This window comes from Centruroides sculpturatus, unplaced genomic scaffold (assembly GCF_000671375.1).
Source record: "Centruroides sculpturatus isolate CEXI.00-Female unplaced genomic scaffold, Cexi_2.0 scaffold1124, whole genome shotgun sequence".
NCBI classification, from domain to species: domain Eukaryota; kingdom Metazoa; phylum Arthropoda; class Arachnida; order Scorpiones; family Buthidae; genus Centruroides; species Centruroides sculpturatus.
This window is the reverse complement of record NW_019385396.1, coordinates 151,773-169,087: the sequence shown is the minus strand read 5'-3', so window position 1 is coordinate 169,087 and position 17,315 is coordinate 151,773. Positions and strand designations below refer to the sequence as shown.

Below are 17,315 nucleotides of genomic sequence, written 5' to 3'. Positions count from 1 at the left end.
TCGCGTAACGTAGTCCACATGACATGGATTCCACAGATGTAGATTGGCTATAGAACAAGATTTTATTATAACCTATACTTGTAATCAGTCAGTTTTCGTTCTGAACTTTGAAACAGCACGCAAAAAAACATGTATACTAGTTAAGCCTAACTAGGCTTAACTAGCCGAAAACTATTTATACTGTATATTACTATTTACTTACAACGGTTATACTATTTTCTTTTCAATACTGAATGTATTAATCATGTAATTTACGTACATTGATAAAATTCTATTATTTCTTTTTCGATATGTAACATGTTTATGTAGTCATCCGACTTCCCCACTCTCTCTTGCTAGCATAAATGCTCTAGTTGTTGAATTCTGTGAACAGCGAGCGTACTCTTGTATCGCTGCGCTAACGAAGGAAAAACAGCGTGGGCAAGAAGAAAGGGGCAGAGCCTTCGACATCATCGGTTGTGCTAGCGCATGTTTGCTAGCATTTTGCTCTCGCAAAGCGATAGTTTGCGACGGCTCTTAAAGTTAATGTTCAACCAACAAACTATTCATTTGGAAATTGAACATTACACAGTTTTGAAAGGCACATTAAGTTAAAGGCATTAATAATCTAATATGTTAAATATTTATTCTGAAACAAAAATAATTTCAAGCATAACTGCTACACAAACTATCTGTAGTTAACTTATAATGTTTTTTTTTTTTTTTTTTCAAAAATAATTTTAATTAAAAAAGAAATTTTAATTTTTGAATTAATGTCCTTGCACTATTAGTTGGCACAGCCTAAAACAATCACTCCAAGTTGATATATTATTAGGTTATCAATAGTTGACGTTTAACCAATGTCAATTAATGTAGCTAATTGGTATTTAATCCTTTCTTCAGTTACAATTATTTTTGACATTGGAAGTACATTTATTATATGTGAATGAGTAATAATTCTAATATTCAATTCATTTTGTTTAAAAACAGTCTTTTTGTCATCACAGCAATTCATTGCCATAACTTCGAGATTGTCTTTTGTATCTTCTAAATAATATATACATATCTGTAGATATCCCCAAAAAATATCTTGGAAAGGTCAAGCTTTAGTACCTTTACAACTACTTGAACTAAAATAGAACATGGTTCATTAGTTTTAAATTTAACAAAAATTGGTTAGTAATTATTGCTTTAAACATTAGCATTAAAAACAATAAATTGCTGGAGATTAAAGGTGCAAAATATGTTAATTTAATAAAGTCCAGTTAGAATTATGGGAATTATAACATATTTGATCTGACACCATCCAAGAAATGACTGCATTATAAGTATCTTATCCATTCTTCACATATGCACTTTATTTCATAAATGAGTTTTGAGTGTTTATGAATTTTTTTCAGTACATGCATTTTGTATATTGTGTATGTTTGGAACAGCTGTTTATATGATTTATGTGATTTTTGTTTGTATGTCAATAAATGTTTTATATATATAACATTTATACATTTATTGATGCAAGCACACAATTATACAAGCACTGAAGAAATTAGTAAATACTTAGTATTTTATTTTGTGGAAAAGTTCTTATGGATGTTGTTCCACATCTCTCATCAACAAGAACAGTAATCATACCATGTTGATTGGATCTGGAAGGATTTATCTTTACAGTCATCTTTGGTTGCAAGAAACAATTCACAATATTGTCTGATCATAAACACTATAAAAATTTTCCATAGGAACTTTATCCTTATTGGGTATTTGTTTGCAAGACTGACATTTGTCACTGCCAATATGAACTCCTGGTACTGTCTATTGGAACTTTTGAATTATGCTGTGGACTAGACTGCACTGAACTTTCTGAAAATCATTGAACAAATTGTTTTTCAGAAATTATTTTTTCTACAAAAGCAAATTTTTTAGAAGTAATAGCATATGATTGCATATTTTCTTCGGGACATCTACATATGTTATGTATCAGCTACATGTGGCAATGTAATGGTGTAGATTGTTTCTTTGCATATGGCATAATTTATTGGGTTAAAAGGCAAATTAGATGATTTCAGTGCAAGGGAATCTTCTAGTACGTTATCTTATTCTAGGCAAAATAAAGTATGTTTCAAGGGCAAATATTCTAGTAAGATAATGTATTCTTTGGATTGTTAAGGAATAGCTTAAAGACAAAAGTGTGAAATCTTTAGATCTTAATGTAATAGAACACATGTGGAATAATAATGGCATTGCATAAGTAAATAAAATTGCTCAAACAATGCAAATTTAATGACTGTACTAAAAGACAAATGGCTCAGAATTAATAGGATCATTGTAACCATATTGATTCTGTGCCAAGTAGAAATGCTGTAGATTTTGAAGCCAGTGCTTTCCCGCAAAGAAAAAACTGTTATGGTAAAAAATATTTTGCCTTGTACAGATAATGAAGCCTAAATTGTTATTATTTATTTCCTTTTTTATCGTTTTGTTATTTGATTGAGTCATTACTTTTGTTTAGAATGTTTTTGTTGTTATAAAATTACAGTAAATTAAGTTTTTAAAACAAAAAATTTACATTAACAACTTATTTTTTTCATATTACTTTTATTGGATTTTCTTGTTTTTAAATTGACTTACAGCAAAAATTGGCTTAAAACAAAAGATGATTCGATTCAATTCAATTCTGTTTGTGTGTGTGTTTAATTTATACAATCAGTAATTTGTTTAATAAATGTACTTTACAATTAAGTGAGTCTGTTTTATTGAATTTCATTTGTTTTAATCATTTTTCATAATTTATTTTATTTTAAGCTGTTATAAATTTTGGAATTTAATAAATACTACTTTGTTATTACAGGGTTCTATACAAACACAAAAAGTAATAACAACGATTCTTCGAACTTTGCCAACAAATATAATTACTGTTGCAAAACCAACCACATCTGGTGCAATCACTACATCATCTGCTCTGTCAAACTTAGCAAAGCAGACTATTGTAATTGCAGCACCAAAATCTGGACAAACAGGAACTCCTGCAAAATTACTAACTACTGTACCAAAGTTATCTACACCTACGTCCCAAATTATTGTAGTTACGACACATGCTCAGTTAAAAACAGTTTCTGGAGGTTGTACAACTGTTCAAGCAGGAAAAGGTAATTTCTTTTAGTATATATAAATATCATTATTCTTTTTTTCTATTATTTCTTCTTATTTACTTAAGAACTGCTATTTAAAATTTTGAAGTTACTTTTAAATGTATATTCCAAGAAATATAATATCTTTTATTTTGTTTTTAATGTTTTTATTTTTTTATTCTAAGTACAAGAAGACAATAATATATAATTAAAGAGTTTTTTCAATAATATTTATCTTTGTAATTTTACAACTTTTTATTGTTTCAGTTTATTTCATATTTTTAACACTATAAGGCAGTTTAAAGGTTTTAATTAATATTCTTTGTGTCAATACTATATTCTATGATAGCACATTTATTGAAAATGAAATAAAATCATTATCTGCTTAGTTGTAATGGATTTCTTTCTTTCCTTTTTTTTTTTCATTTGTAATTGCAGCTATAAGTTGTTATAATATGATTTATGAGTTATTTTGTAACTTGACTATGTTTGTATTTATAGTAAATGGTACTTGAATTATAATAATTTGTATTTGTAAGAAAATTTTTGATAAAATGATTGATATATGCTGTATTCACTATGAGAAATTCTACTTATTAATTAAATTAGAAGTTGTTCTGTTATTTCTACAAGTGAAACTTTCAAGCTTGACACATTAAACAATTTACTCTTAGAAATAACATTTCTGAAATGTTTAAAACAAAGAATAAGATTATTTATCAAATCTTTAGTAGGCATCTTAGCAGAAAATAACAGGGTAATTAAAGAAGTTAGTAGAAAATTTTCTGACAAAATTAAATACTATATAAAATCAGATGAATCTTTGTTGTTTGGAAAAGTACTAGAAACAGAGCTTGGTAAAAATTACTATCTAAAAGAATTTGGGTCTGAAGATAAAAATAAAGTAGCCTTCCTTTAATAAATATACTGTTTAGATCTTTTAATAAGAAAAGAATTGGAAGAATAGATAGTGATTTATAGGAAAAATTTGTTTATGTTCCAGCAGAGACTAAAACTCCAGATGCTTGTAAGAAAACTACATTTCATTGATTCTCTGGTCTGAGAATGTTTGGACAAAAGTTCATTATTATTTGGAATACAGTTAATGAATATATCTATAGTAGAGTCCCAATTAATTAAGATCTGTTTAATCAAAGTTCTTCATTTTCCAAAGTGAATTGTGAAAGCGTATTTTGTCAATAAAGATAAGAGAACATAATATAGAATTGTCAAACACTAAATAGAAATTAAGAAAGGAAAAATTAATACAGTAAGACTCCACTTAATGCTGATTTAATATAATGCAGTCTGCTCAAATTGAAGCATAAAAAAAAGCTCAAAATTTATGCTGATTCAAATTATCGCGGCATTTCATTGATTTGTGTATAATATGATTATTCTCGAACACGAACCAATCAGCAAAAGGTGACAATTCATCATAGTGCTGTACTTTCCTTAAATCTGTGTTTGTTTGGTAATTTTGGAAAAATATAACATTGTGGATGCCATTGGCAATATCTATTTTGCTTGGCAAGAACTAACTGATAAATATATGACCGAAGTGTGGAAGTATCCAAGAATCCGAGAAGAGCCTATTGCTGTATCATTAGGTTGACCAAATTGTCAACCTAATCGATACAACAGGACTAGGAGATGTAGACGAACAGGATATTGAGGAGTTACTGCATATTTCTGGTGAGAGCCTTACCAACGATGACCTTCAAGAACTGGCAGAACAAGGAATTCATGTAGAACTGGAAAATAGTGATTCTGAAATGAAGAACCCAGAGAATTTCTGTATGAATTTTCTTAGTAAAGGTTTGGTAACAATAACCGAAATCATTGGTCAAATTGTATCAAATGATTCAGATTTTGAAAAGAGTGCAAAAGCAAGACAAGGTTTTTGGGTGCGATCTTTTGCAACTGACATTTGCTTAAGGAAAGAAAAAAGCGGCAAATGAAACTACATGACTTTATCACAAAAAACAAGAATTTTGGAAAGGCCAGGATCTTCATCACAAAAAAATTGAACTTTACATTTCTCTTTGCATATGTTTGTGTTATTTAACATGTATTATTATGCAAATTAATATAAAAATAACTTAAAATTATAGTAAAATTTGTTAATTTTTGGTTGCGTGTTACTCTTTTCCTATTTACTCTGTTAAAATGGTCTCATTTAATGCTGCTTCATTTAGCGCTTTGTTGTCCAGGAATGCATCCTCTGCTTTAAGTGGGGTCTTACTGTACTAAACTCAGCTCTAAGTAAAGAGGTAGTAGAGAAATTGTTAAAGCTGTGTATAAAGGATCTGTAATAAAGAATAATAGATGCCAGCATATTAGATTTAAAATTCCCAATTTTGTAAATAGATGAATAAGAAAATAATTTGAATTTGAGCTTTTTATAATTTTTACCTCTTAAAGATTTTAGCTATCTTGTTTTCTTGTTTTATTTTGTTTTACTTTTTTGCATACATTTCTTAAAATTTTTATTGCTTTTATTTTTTATCTCTAGATTGTTGCTTTCATAAAATTTAATTCTGTTTTATAGCCTTAACCATTTAATAATGGAGTGCAATCAGAACATAATCCATTTTGAAAACATGCTTCATAAACATATATAAGATGTGTAAAAATAGGAAAGAGCACATAGTTCTCACTGATCAAACAAATAAAAACAAAAATAAGTTAAATGGAAAGACACAAGAATAGCTTTGTCCCCAACAAGAACATCTTTGTATAACCATTTCACTAATAGAAGTAATTAATCAAAATAATGAAGAATTGATTTCAAATTTGTAGATATGATTCCTAAAGTAAACACAATAAAATCATTTATGTATGATTTTGGAAGGTTTTGAGTAAAACTAACAGTTCATGGTAAAAACTTTTAAATCTGTTTTTAGAAAATGTCATGTAAGACGGCATATTTAACTGTTTACAACAAAAACTATTATACCAGTTTTTGAATAGAATGTGCAGTTTGTTCTGAATCATGTTCCACTTTTAATGGCCAAGACAATATAATAGAACAAATTATTACAAAGAAAGGGTTTGAAGATGAAACATTTTTACCAGTAATTATTAATAAACTATTATAAAATGAGTGAGTTATATTATTTACTTTATGTATTAACTTCATATTTTATATTTACTATTATATTATATTTTATATTAACTTCATATTTCAGCCTATAAATTTTAACATAACTATTGTAGCCAAGTGATGTTGAAGTTTATATATTACAGTTTGTTTTTAATTTTAAAAAGTTTTTGAAAAGAGAATATTCATATTCAGTTTATATTCAGTCCATGATGGTAATTAGGTTTGCCAATTTGGTGGTATGCATATTCTATTGTTTGCTAAGAGATATTAATTTTTAAAATAAATAGAGTCTAAAGAAAAAGTAAATATAAATTTATTGAACAAATTTTTTAAATTTTATTTTTTAAAAAAAGACACCACTTTAAAAATAAAATCGTATTGCACATACATTTATTTTCCAGAATCAACCAAAGTATAAAATATTCAGCCTGAACCTTATGGGCTATTTTAATGTAAATCAAATTTGATAGATTTATATTTTGCAATTGTTTTTTAGTCATAAATGTGTGCTTATATGCATGTTTTTTTTTCAAGAATCTTTCTTTTTCATTTTATAGATGAAAGATGAATTTCACTCAATTTTTTTGCTACTACTCAGCATACATACAGCATTTTAGTCCAACTATAATGAAAATCATAACAGATAATTGAAATATCAGAAAATTTCATTTGGTTTTAATGTCTAGTGTATTTTTAAAAATGGTGTTAACCTCAAAAAATAGTGTGATCTTTCAAAAATATTCTGATGCTTATTGCAGAACTATTGTATATTACTGTACAGAAGCAGTAAATAAAATCTTATGTAGCTTGTTTGTATTTTTTTGTAATTTAAGTTAGAAGATCATGTAAAAATAATTTGTTTTTCTAACAACAAGATTATATTATTAGGTGGTACACAGTTGAATACAGTTAATACAGCTGGAGGTGTTAAAATGATAGTAGTTTCATCTGCTGGTTTAACTTCATCTGGTCAACAAGCAATAACAATAATTACTACTGCTAATAACACAAGTAAGTAATATTTAGTTAATTTATTTCATATTTACTTAGTTTATTTTATATATATGAACAATTCTACCAATTATTTTGTAAATTTTTATACTTTTCCTATGTTTCTTTACTTCTGTAAAATGTCTCTAATGGTGGTCTTAATCATCTCTAATTATGCATTTTGATAAAAATAATCTGTAAATATGGAAAAATATTTTATTTCAGTAGAATGTCTGTTCTTCCATATTCTATTTGCTTCTGAAATAATTTCCTAATGTGATTTCCTTAATTTATTCTAGTTGTATTCATGTTTGCAATGTTCTTTTTCTTTTACTTCTGTTTATTCACTTTACAATTATATTATTTTGCACTTTATCTTATCTAAATTTTTTATATATTTAGCTAGTTACCATATTACAGCTTGCTTATGTACCGTACTTATTTTTTGATGTTCTTGATACAATCATCTCAATTTCATTTTTGTCTTAGAAACATTTTCTTACTTATTCAGAAAGTTAAATGTAAATATAGAGATTTATTTTTATGTTAGTTAATCTGATGCTTTCATTGAGTTAAATGAATTCACGACATTGTAAAGCTATTAACAATGGACTGATATTCATTTATTCGTGAGTGCATTAAAATCTGAAATTATGCTAGTTATGAAAATTTAAGTTTTTATAAAGCTATAGATATAAAATTAGTCTGAGAAATATATTTAAAACTTTTATTGTGTTATAGGAGGAAAAACAAATCTACTGTTATGTTTATATACTAGTACTAGTAACTGGACTGTTAATGTTTTCATTGGAGATACAAACAGAATAAAATTAATGCCTTTTAGTATGTCATATTTACATTTCACATTCCTGAAATATTATAATTGAGTCATTTAATCATTATTGTTAGATTATTTGTTAATCTAAAATTAAAATGTTTGAACAAATATCATTTAGTATTTAGATAATGTTAACTGGTGGTTTTCAGATTTTATATGAGAACTTACAAATTCTAACTGGTGTGCATAAACTAATACAGTAGAGCGTCATTTATCCGAATCAATTGGGGACTGGGGTTGTTCGGATAACCGATTATGTATGAAAAAATACATTAACTTATCATGTGTTGAAATTTTTCTCCGTTGCACGTCGCTTTGCGTTGAATTTTTGTCGATGTTAAGCCTAACGTAAACTTTTTAAAATAATAATCGTGGCTATTGTATCATTAAAAATTATTTTATTATTATTTTACAAACAAAATAAATATATTAAAAAATATAAAAACAAAAAAATTATACTTTAGAAGTTATCCAATATCAAAAACGTTTGATTCAGCATGACACACAGTCCTCAGAAAAACATCACACAAAAGTGACAGTGCTGCCAGCTAAAACACACACAAACATAAAAAATATTGGAGTAGCCCAAGATATAGCCAAAGATTGCAGCGCCACAGCACTAGCGAAAGTTTAAATTTGCCAACTGGAATTCTTTCGGATAAATGATGCTCTACTGTACTTCCATTAAGATAGAGTGTGGACATCAATGCTACAATTTTAGTTTTCATTAAATGAAGCATAAAACTTCACTTAAACATATGTAACATAGTTGCATCATCTATCAGCAGCCATTATTTCAATTTCCTTCAACCCTGCCAAATTGAATCTTCAATCAGTCAAACAAATAATCAAATTCTTGTCATTTTGAATTGAATATGGCAGTTTCAACTAAATGAATATGAAAACCAAAACATATACTTTATTATTTTGGAGAATAGAAAATGATCTTTAGAATTAAGAGGACTGATATTCATTTATTTGTGAGTGAATTTCTAGTTAACACTACACTAGTATAAACTACATTTTTTTAAACAATTTATTAATGTGTCAAACATAAGGTTAGTCATCTTTAAACTTTATGCAAAGTTTAATAATTTCCAATTAAGAAACTTAGCTGAACACAAAACACATTTTGTTCAGCATGGTACAATGTAGAGTATACAGTTTACTGAATTACATTGCTCAAAGGTATTGGATTACTGAATTTTTACTGTACTTAAGTCCTCAGAAATTTTCAGAAATGGATTGATCAGATATTTCTGGTCTCATCTATCAGTATTCAACCTCTCCATTGTTGACCTGTGTTTCAATTTCCTTCAACCCTGCAAATTGAATCTTCAATCAATAACAAGTGTTTACTTTTTCAATTGAAAAGACTAAGTGCTTGCATGGCAGGCTTAATCAAAAGTAAAATAAAAACAAAAAGATGACTGATCAAGCATGAAGTTTCAGAATTTGCATTTATGTCAATACACTTGATCTCTTATCTATTACTTAGAAAATTGAGTTAGGCAAAAACTTCAGATGTCTGTAAGTTACAAATATTAAGACTTCTATTTGTAAAAAATATATAATTTGATATACAGTAGAACCTCGATTATCCGGACCTCTATTATCCGGATTGTTCAAAATAAACAAAAATTTTACCAATTTGCTGGTTTGCACTTGGCGAATTACGATACTGTTTATGTACGTGATGGAATGCATAACTTTTTTGTTTCAACAATGTCTCACCCGGCACAGTGGTCGTAAACTCTTAAATATATTTTGCGTCATAATAAAACATACATGTTTATAAATAATTTATTTTCAAATTACATCATTTCTATGACCAAGGGCTGCATAAGGCATGGGCAACATGAGCCACCCCTATGCCTCGTGGTCCGAAGGGCCTCGCGTTTCGAAGATTTATGCATTACTTAAAAGCCGCGAATGTGACGAAAAACTTTTAATTCTATGTCGTGACTTGGTGCATTTATTGACACTTGGCAAACAGTTTGCATAAAAGCAGATAAATCCAAACAGATTATCATAGTGAAACAAGAATGGATCCAAACCAAAAAATCAGAAATAGTTAATAACGGGCCTTTCAGAGAACTACCAATAGACTAAGGATGCACCGATAAGCAAAATGGCCGATTACCGATTACCGATTAATCGGCCATGCATTATCGGCCGATACCGATTAATCGGCCGATTAGTGTTAATAATTTATTGCATTAATAGTGTGAGATCCTGGAGTTAATTATACAGTTAATTATAATGTGGAAAAAACCCATTTTTCTCCACCTGGTATTTCCATCTCCCTCGGGTCAGGTAAACAAGAGACGATCGAATATCCTCGCAAAATCAACAATCTCTTCCTTTGTTTCTAAAATAAATCTCAACACTTAATTGTTGACGCATGGAAACTTCGACATTGTTTAAAAAGCTGAAGTGTTTCTGTGTTTAACAGAAACAAAATATATTTCTTTAACCGCTGATATTTGGACAGCAACTACAAACAATTCTCCTTTTTTAAGTGTAACAGCCCACTGGTTGAAGGATGATTTTCAGCAGGAAAGAGCTGTTTTGCAAATTGTTTCCTTTGAAGGTTCCCACACAGCTACACGAATCAGTGAACAGTTAAAAATTGTTCTTGAACAGTATAAGTTGACAAGTGATAAGATATTCTTAGTACTAAGAGATTCTGCAGCAAATCTGGTAGCTGGAATTAGGAATTGCAACTTAGAAGCATTATCATGCTTTATACATACGCTGCAGCTGACACTAAACGAATGCATATTTTCTAAACAAGATGTGAAAACTATAATCACAGTTAATAGAAATATTGTCACACATTTTAATCATTCTGCTGTAGCTGTAATCAAATTGGAAGATTTGCAAGAAAAGTTAGGTTTGCAGAAACACAAATTAATTCAAGATGTTCCTACTCGCTGGAATTCTACATACTACATGTTGGAACAGCAAAAGGCCCTTGTCACATATGCTATAGATAATAAAATTCCTACGTTGAGCCCATATCAGTGGTCTCTCGTTGAAAAAATTGTTCTACTTGTAAAACCATTCAAAGAAATTACTGTGGAAAGCCAGCAAACGAGAAGCCACTTCATCTTCAATAATTCCCACAATAGAGACTCTGAAATTATTCTTATCAAAAGCAAAGATCAGTAGTTCCTTTAGTGGCATTAATACCACAACAGAAGAACTAGAAAATCCAAAAAAAAAAGATTTTCAGCATATATAGAAAACAAGTCTTTATGCTTGTCATTTTTATTAGATTCAAAATGAAATTTCAAAAAGAGAATATGGTAGAGGAAATCTCAATAAGAATTAAATTCTAAAGCTTCTACTTCTGGAGGTGATCAAGTTGGAGGTGAATTTCTAAGTTTTTCTGATTTATTTGATGAATTAGCTTCTGGTAAACGAAAGAATGAAGAATAACATGTTTTTAAAAAGAAAGAAAAAAAGGAGACAAACAAACGTTTCGATCAAGAATTAGAAACATATTTATATTTACCCCTTAAACAAAGACATACCGACCTATTTTTGTGGTGGAAAAGTTCAAAAGAATTTTTTCCTAATTTGAGCAAAATAGCTATGAAATATTTAAGTGCCCCAGCATCTTCCATTGAAAGTGAAAAAATTTTCAGCACTGGAGGTAACATTTACGAGCCGGCAAAAATAGGTTATGCCCTGAAAATGGTGAAATTCTCGTGTTTTTGCATTGCAATTTAAGGGTTTTACAGTTTGAATATTAAATTTTTGTTTTATATGTTTAAAGTTTAAACTTTTTATTATACGTTATATTATACTTATAATATGTATCGATAAAAGGAATAATTTGAATCGTAAAATTTTTTTAATATTCAGTTTGTCATGTAATAAATAATAAATATATAACAGAAATTTATTAGTTTTTATTACTAACATTGTACTGTACGTAACATTCTAACAAAAATACCAAAATGTAAAATTGGCCAATTATCGAAACCGATTAATCGGCGAGGTGGCCAATATGGCCGATTACCGATTACTTACCGATTAATCGGTGCATCCTTACAATAGACCCAAAAGAAGTCATTTATGTTGAACTCAAAAAACGAATAAGCAAGTTCAATTAAAAAACATAAAAAGAGAAGACAAACAGTATATTTTAGCAAACAAAAATAGCAGAACTCCTAAGCTAAACATACAACTAAAAACACATAAGCCAGATGAACAAATAAGACCCGTCATAGACTTCAAAAATTCAGTCCTATATAATTTAGGAAAATACTTGAAATGAAAATTACAAAAGTACAATAATTCGGAAAGCTCCATCAAACACGCAGACGAACTTATACATGACATGGAAAATATAAAAATGAGCAAGAATTACAGACTTGCGAGCCTAGATATAATAAACATGTACCCTTCGATAACCTGGAATCTAATAGAAAGTACACTAAAAAAGATTGAAACAAAGGAAGAAGTAATGGATCTAATAGAATTCGTATACAGGTGCAATTATTTCGAAGTCAACAATAAGTTCTACACGCAACAGACAGGCATAAGCATGGGATCAGTTATAGGCCCGAAGCTAGCAGAACTTGTTATGGTAGATATAGATCAAGTGATCAAAAAGTTTGCAGGCATAACGTTCTATAAACAATATGTGGATGACATAATTATACTATACGACCAAGAAATAACAAAATTAGAAGAAATAGAAGAAAAAATAAACAAACTAAACAATAACATCAAATTCAAGGTAGAAAATGAGGCAAACACGGAAATAAATTACCTCGACATTAAAATAATTAGGAAAGCAAACAAGATTGAATTCGAGCCATATACAAAACCATGCGAGATCGGGAAAGTGTTAAACTACAATTCAAACATTCCGCAGTACATAAAAGAAAACATATTCATCACGGAGTATAAAAAGGTCGAGAACAGAACAAGCTCACTACAGAAGAAAGAAAAACACCTCAACGAACTGCGAACTAAATTCCTATTAAACAGCTACCCAAAACGAATAATAAATAACTGGGAATGAAAAATGAACAACAAAAGGCTGGAAAATAAACGAAACAGAGATAAAAACACAGTAAGATACATACCCTTCCCCTACATTCGTGGCTTCTTTGAACAGGTAAACAAAAGTTTTGATAAACTAAATATAAAGCTAGCCCCAACCTATAACAACTTGCAAAAAAGAATCCGGAAGGCTGAACCTGACACAAATAAACAACCAGACAAATACAACACTACCAAAGTCGTCTATAAAATACCTTGCACATGTGAACCGCCAAAAGTATACATTGGAGAAACAAAATGAAAATTAGAAACAAGATTAAAAGAACACATCGCAGACCTGAAGTATAATAGAATCAACTCTGTTTTTTATGAACATTGCACGACCCACAACTGCAAAATAGATAAGAATGATGCAATAATAGTACACAAAGAAAAAAATTGGTACAAAAGAAAATTCAAGGAAAGCTACGAAATTACTANATCGCAGACCTGAAGTATAATAGAATCAACTCTGTTTTTTATGAACATTGCACGACCCACAACTGCAAAATAGATAAGAATGATGCAATAATAGTACACAAAGAAAAAAATTGGTACAAAAGAAAATTCAAGGAAAGCTACGAAATTACTACAGACAAAAATAATATTAACAAGAACCTAAGCATTGACATTCATAAAAACTGGCTACAATTATTAAAATAGAATGTTTATACAGTCGCAGACGAGGCTGTGTGCAGCACTAGGGAAAGTGACACATTACAAGTTACGAGGCTTGCGGGGAGGCCGTCAAGTCGGGAGGGGAGGGGAGTGGGAAGTACGGAAGGTGCCTGACTGATACTGTATACACAAGTCACAACCTATCGATGTAACACACTGGAGAGGGGCGAAAGCCCGAAACGCGTATCTGTATGAATTAAAAGTGGATGATGAAACTATTTGCCAAGTGTTGATAAATGCATCAAGTCGTGACATAGAATTAGAAGAAACAAGAAGAAGAAGACACGGTTTCGACAAATAAATAGAAAAAATTTTACTTGTCATAAAACAATAAATAGTTCGTCAAATTTTTATTCATAAAAATGCAGTTTCAACTGCTTTTTATTTTATAAAATACGTCTTCTTGCGCTACCAGAGGGCCTTTTAAACAATAGGTAGTCTGTTAGCGTTGGTCAGTAGTCCAAATTCAATATGAACGTTTGTTTCTTGAAAATTTGATTACGGTTTAAATACAGTATTTACTTTTAATATTACTGATATGTCATCTAAAAGAAAACGTGTTGTATTATCATTAAAAGACAAATTAAAGTATTTGTTTCAATTATCCAAATTTTTCCCTTATCCGGACTACCTTCATCCTCAATTAGTCCGGATATTTGAAGTTCTACTATATATGAAATGAATTATATTAGGAATTCTAAAGGCTATACTTATACATATATGAGAAACAGATAGTCATGAAAAAAGGAAGGAAACAGATTTCCATAAATAATTTGGGTGTCAGGCAGAAGCTGTTTCTAATTCTGTACCAGTGTACTTATTGGCATCAGATAGGAAGTATTTGTAAATGTAAGAGAATTTGTAATTTTTGTCTATAAACAAGCATTCACTATTTTCAGGACTTATTATACTGGCTTAACAGACAATACAGAGTTTCACAGAAAACAATTTTTATTTAATAGTAGCTTACCCGTCGCGCATTGCTGCGATCTCAGAAGAAAGGAAATTCAAGCAAACTCGTTATGATAAAATTCAATTTACATTTTATTATTTTTATTGAAACTTATTATTATTATTCATTTTCATCGGGAAAACATTTCAAAGTGTCGTTTCAATTCTATTTATTTATTGGAGTGCTTGTGGATACACGATATTTTTTGTTTTTCCGTCTGGTGCGTACACGAATAAATCGGAAGGTTTTTCGACGCGTGAGCCGGCCACATACAGTTGTCCATGCGAGAAGCACGGATTCTCCAAATTTAGCCCACACACTTGCAGCGATTGTCAGAAGTGCGATATTCCCCATTTATATATATTTTTTTTAATCCTTTATAATTTTAATTATTTAATTGCTCCTTCCTCTCTTCCTTGGCATGTTGTGAAATTTCTGATAGTTGGATAATAAACCGTTTTATTGTAATTTGTCTTTTTAAATTATTTTGAGTCGATATTAAAATTTGGAAAAGGGGGATACCTAGATCGGTAAAATACGCGAATTTCTTCCTACAACTTCGGTTGTTGTTCGGGGTACAGTTAAGGTTTTAACGAAGCTCGAGCGAATACATAATTAGAAAAAAAAAGTTGAAATAAAGTGATTAAACAAAAATTATTACAAATATCGTAAATAACAGTTCACAAATGCATATATAGAGATATTTTTTGAAATAGGGGGAAATGGTCTTCACAATTTGAAATCGATCGAACACACTGTCTCGATACACTCATATAAACACACACATCTATCGTGGGTTAAATGTACTATGCCAGAAACCTTCGCGGGAGTGTATTAAAAAACTTTCCTAAGTTTTATGGCAATCGTACTATGCCACAAACCTGCGTGAGAGTATATTAAACAACTTCCCAAAGTTTCATGGCAATCGGATAAATGGTGTGGTAATGCATGAAGGACATAAGACACACACACAGACACACATTCATTTTTATATATATAGATTTAATATACCTGGACACATACATAATTTTGCGTTTCGGACACATTTGTCCCTCCTCAGCAGGTATTTTTGTATTCTATTCTATAAACAAAAAAATTTTTTTAAATTACATTTAAAATTACCGACAACTTATTTACAAAATAAAATTCTTACAATGTTTAGATTTTCTTTTTCATTTAACTCAACTGGATATTCAACTATAACCAGCAACAACAGTATTACTATGAACTTAAACCTGTTTTAAACAAATTATTATTTTAACATTATATCATTTTTTTTTACATTTATTTAATATTTTATACATTTATTTACTATTTCACAACTTACATCTCTTCTTGTTGCATTTGGCTAACACTTCGTTTTCACTTTTTCTGAATGTTCTTTTTATCTTCTTGACACACCCCCTTTTCTAAGATTCTTTGCCATGATTGGTGCATTTCTCTACTGGTATTGCTATTTATCCTATTATTTTGTCTAATTATATTGATATGTTCATAAAGTTATTTTTTGTAATTATTCTTTTCTTTTTTCCTTATTTTTACAGAATTTAATACTATTTCACAACCTGTATTATTACAATGCTCCGCTACTACTGAATTTGCATAATTTTCCTTGATTGCTCGGATGTGTTTGTTTATCCTTATTTTTAGTTTTCTTTTCGTTTCTCCTATATATATTTTTTCTGGTTTACAATTACAATTAAAGAAGTACACCACTCCTTTTTCTTCTAATATGTCATATTTTCCTTCATTTCTGTAACATAAATTGTTTTTTGTTGTATTTACTTTTTCTGGTATTAAATTAATTCTACTGTTTAATACTTTCTTGATTTTTTTCAAACATCTTAGGGATATACCTTATTTTAACAAAACTTTTCTCTTTATCTATTAATCTTATTTGTTTATCATTTTCCAGAATTTTTAACCATTTCTTCAGTATACTTTTTGGATAATCATTTAATATAAACATTTTTATTGTTTCTTCTTCTTCTTTCTCCTGTGTTTTAATTTCACTAGTTCGTTGTCTTATTTTATTTATATACATTTTAAATATATTATATTTCATACTTATTGTTGTAACAGATTTATAATTAATTGTTTTTGGTATTTGTATAGGTTTCACAAATTTTTGTACATTAATTTATCATCATTTCTTTCTATTGTTATATCTAGATAATTAATACTATTTTGTTTCTCTGTTTCTATTTCAAATTTAATGTTTTTTTTTATCTCATTAGTTTCATTTATGATTATTTGTTCATTTGTTTTCCTTTTATCATATATTATAATACAGTCATCTACATACCTGCTGTAAAATTCTATGCCTTCAATATTTTTAATTTTTTCATCTATTTGCATCATTGATATTTCAGCCAATCTTTGACCTATGCAAGTACCCATAGGTATTTAAATAAACAACTCCAAACCCGATATCCAATATAGTAAGACACCAACCGAATGCCGTAAATTAATCGGGCTATTTCTAAATAAATTACGTAATTAATTTGGCACTAGAGGTAAGCGTTAGGCGCCATCTCTTATTAAAATTAATAATTATAAATATATTAATTAATTTAAATAATTTGG

General features: G+C 29.1%; 1 protein-coding gene across 1 annotated transcript in view; it reads left to right on the top strand.

Moving 5' to 3' along the window:
• Positions 1-17,315, top strand: part of LOC111638513 (host cell factor 1-like) — a 198,798-nt gene that overhangs the window by 102,508 nt on the left and 78,975 nt on the right. Inside the window, exons 18-19 of the mRNA XM_023384229.1 lie at positions 2,825-3,122; positions 7,099-7,221. Coding sequence (XP_023239997.1) covers positions 2,825-3,122; positions 7,099-7,221 — 421 coding nt within the window. The remainder of the gene's footprint in view (positions 1-2,824; positions 3,123-7,098; positions 7,222-17,315) is intronic.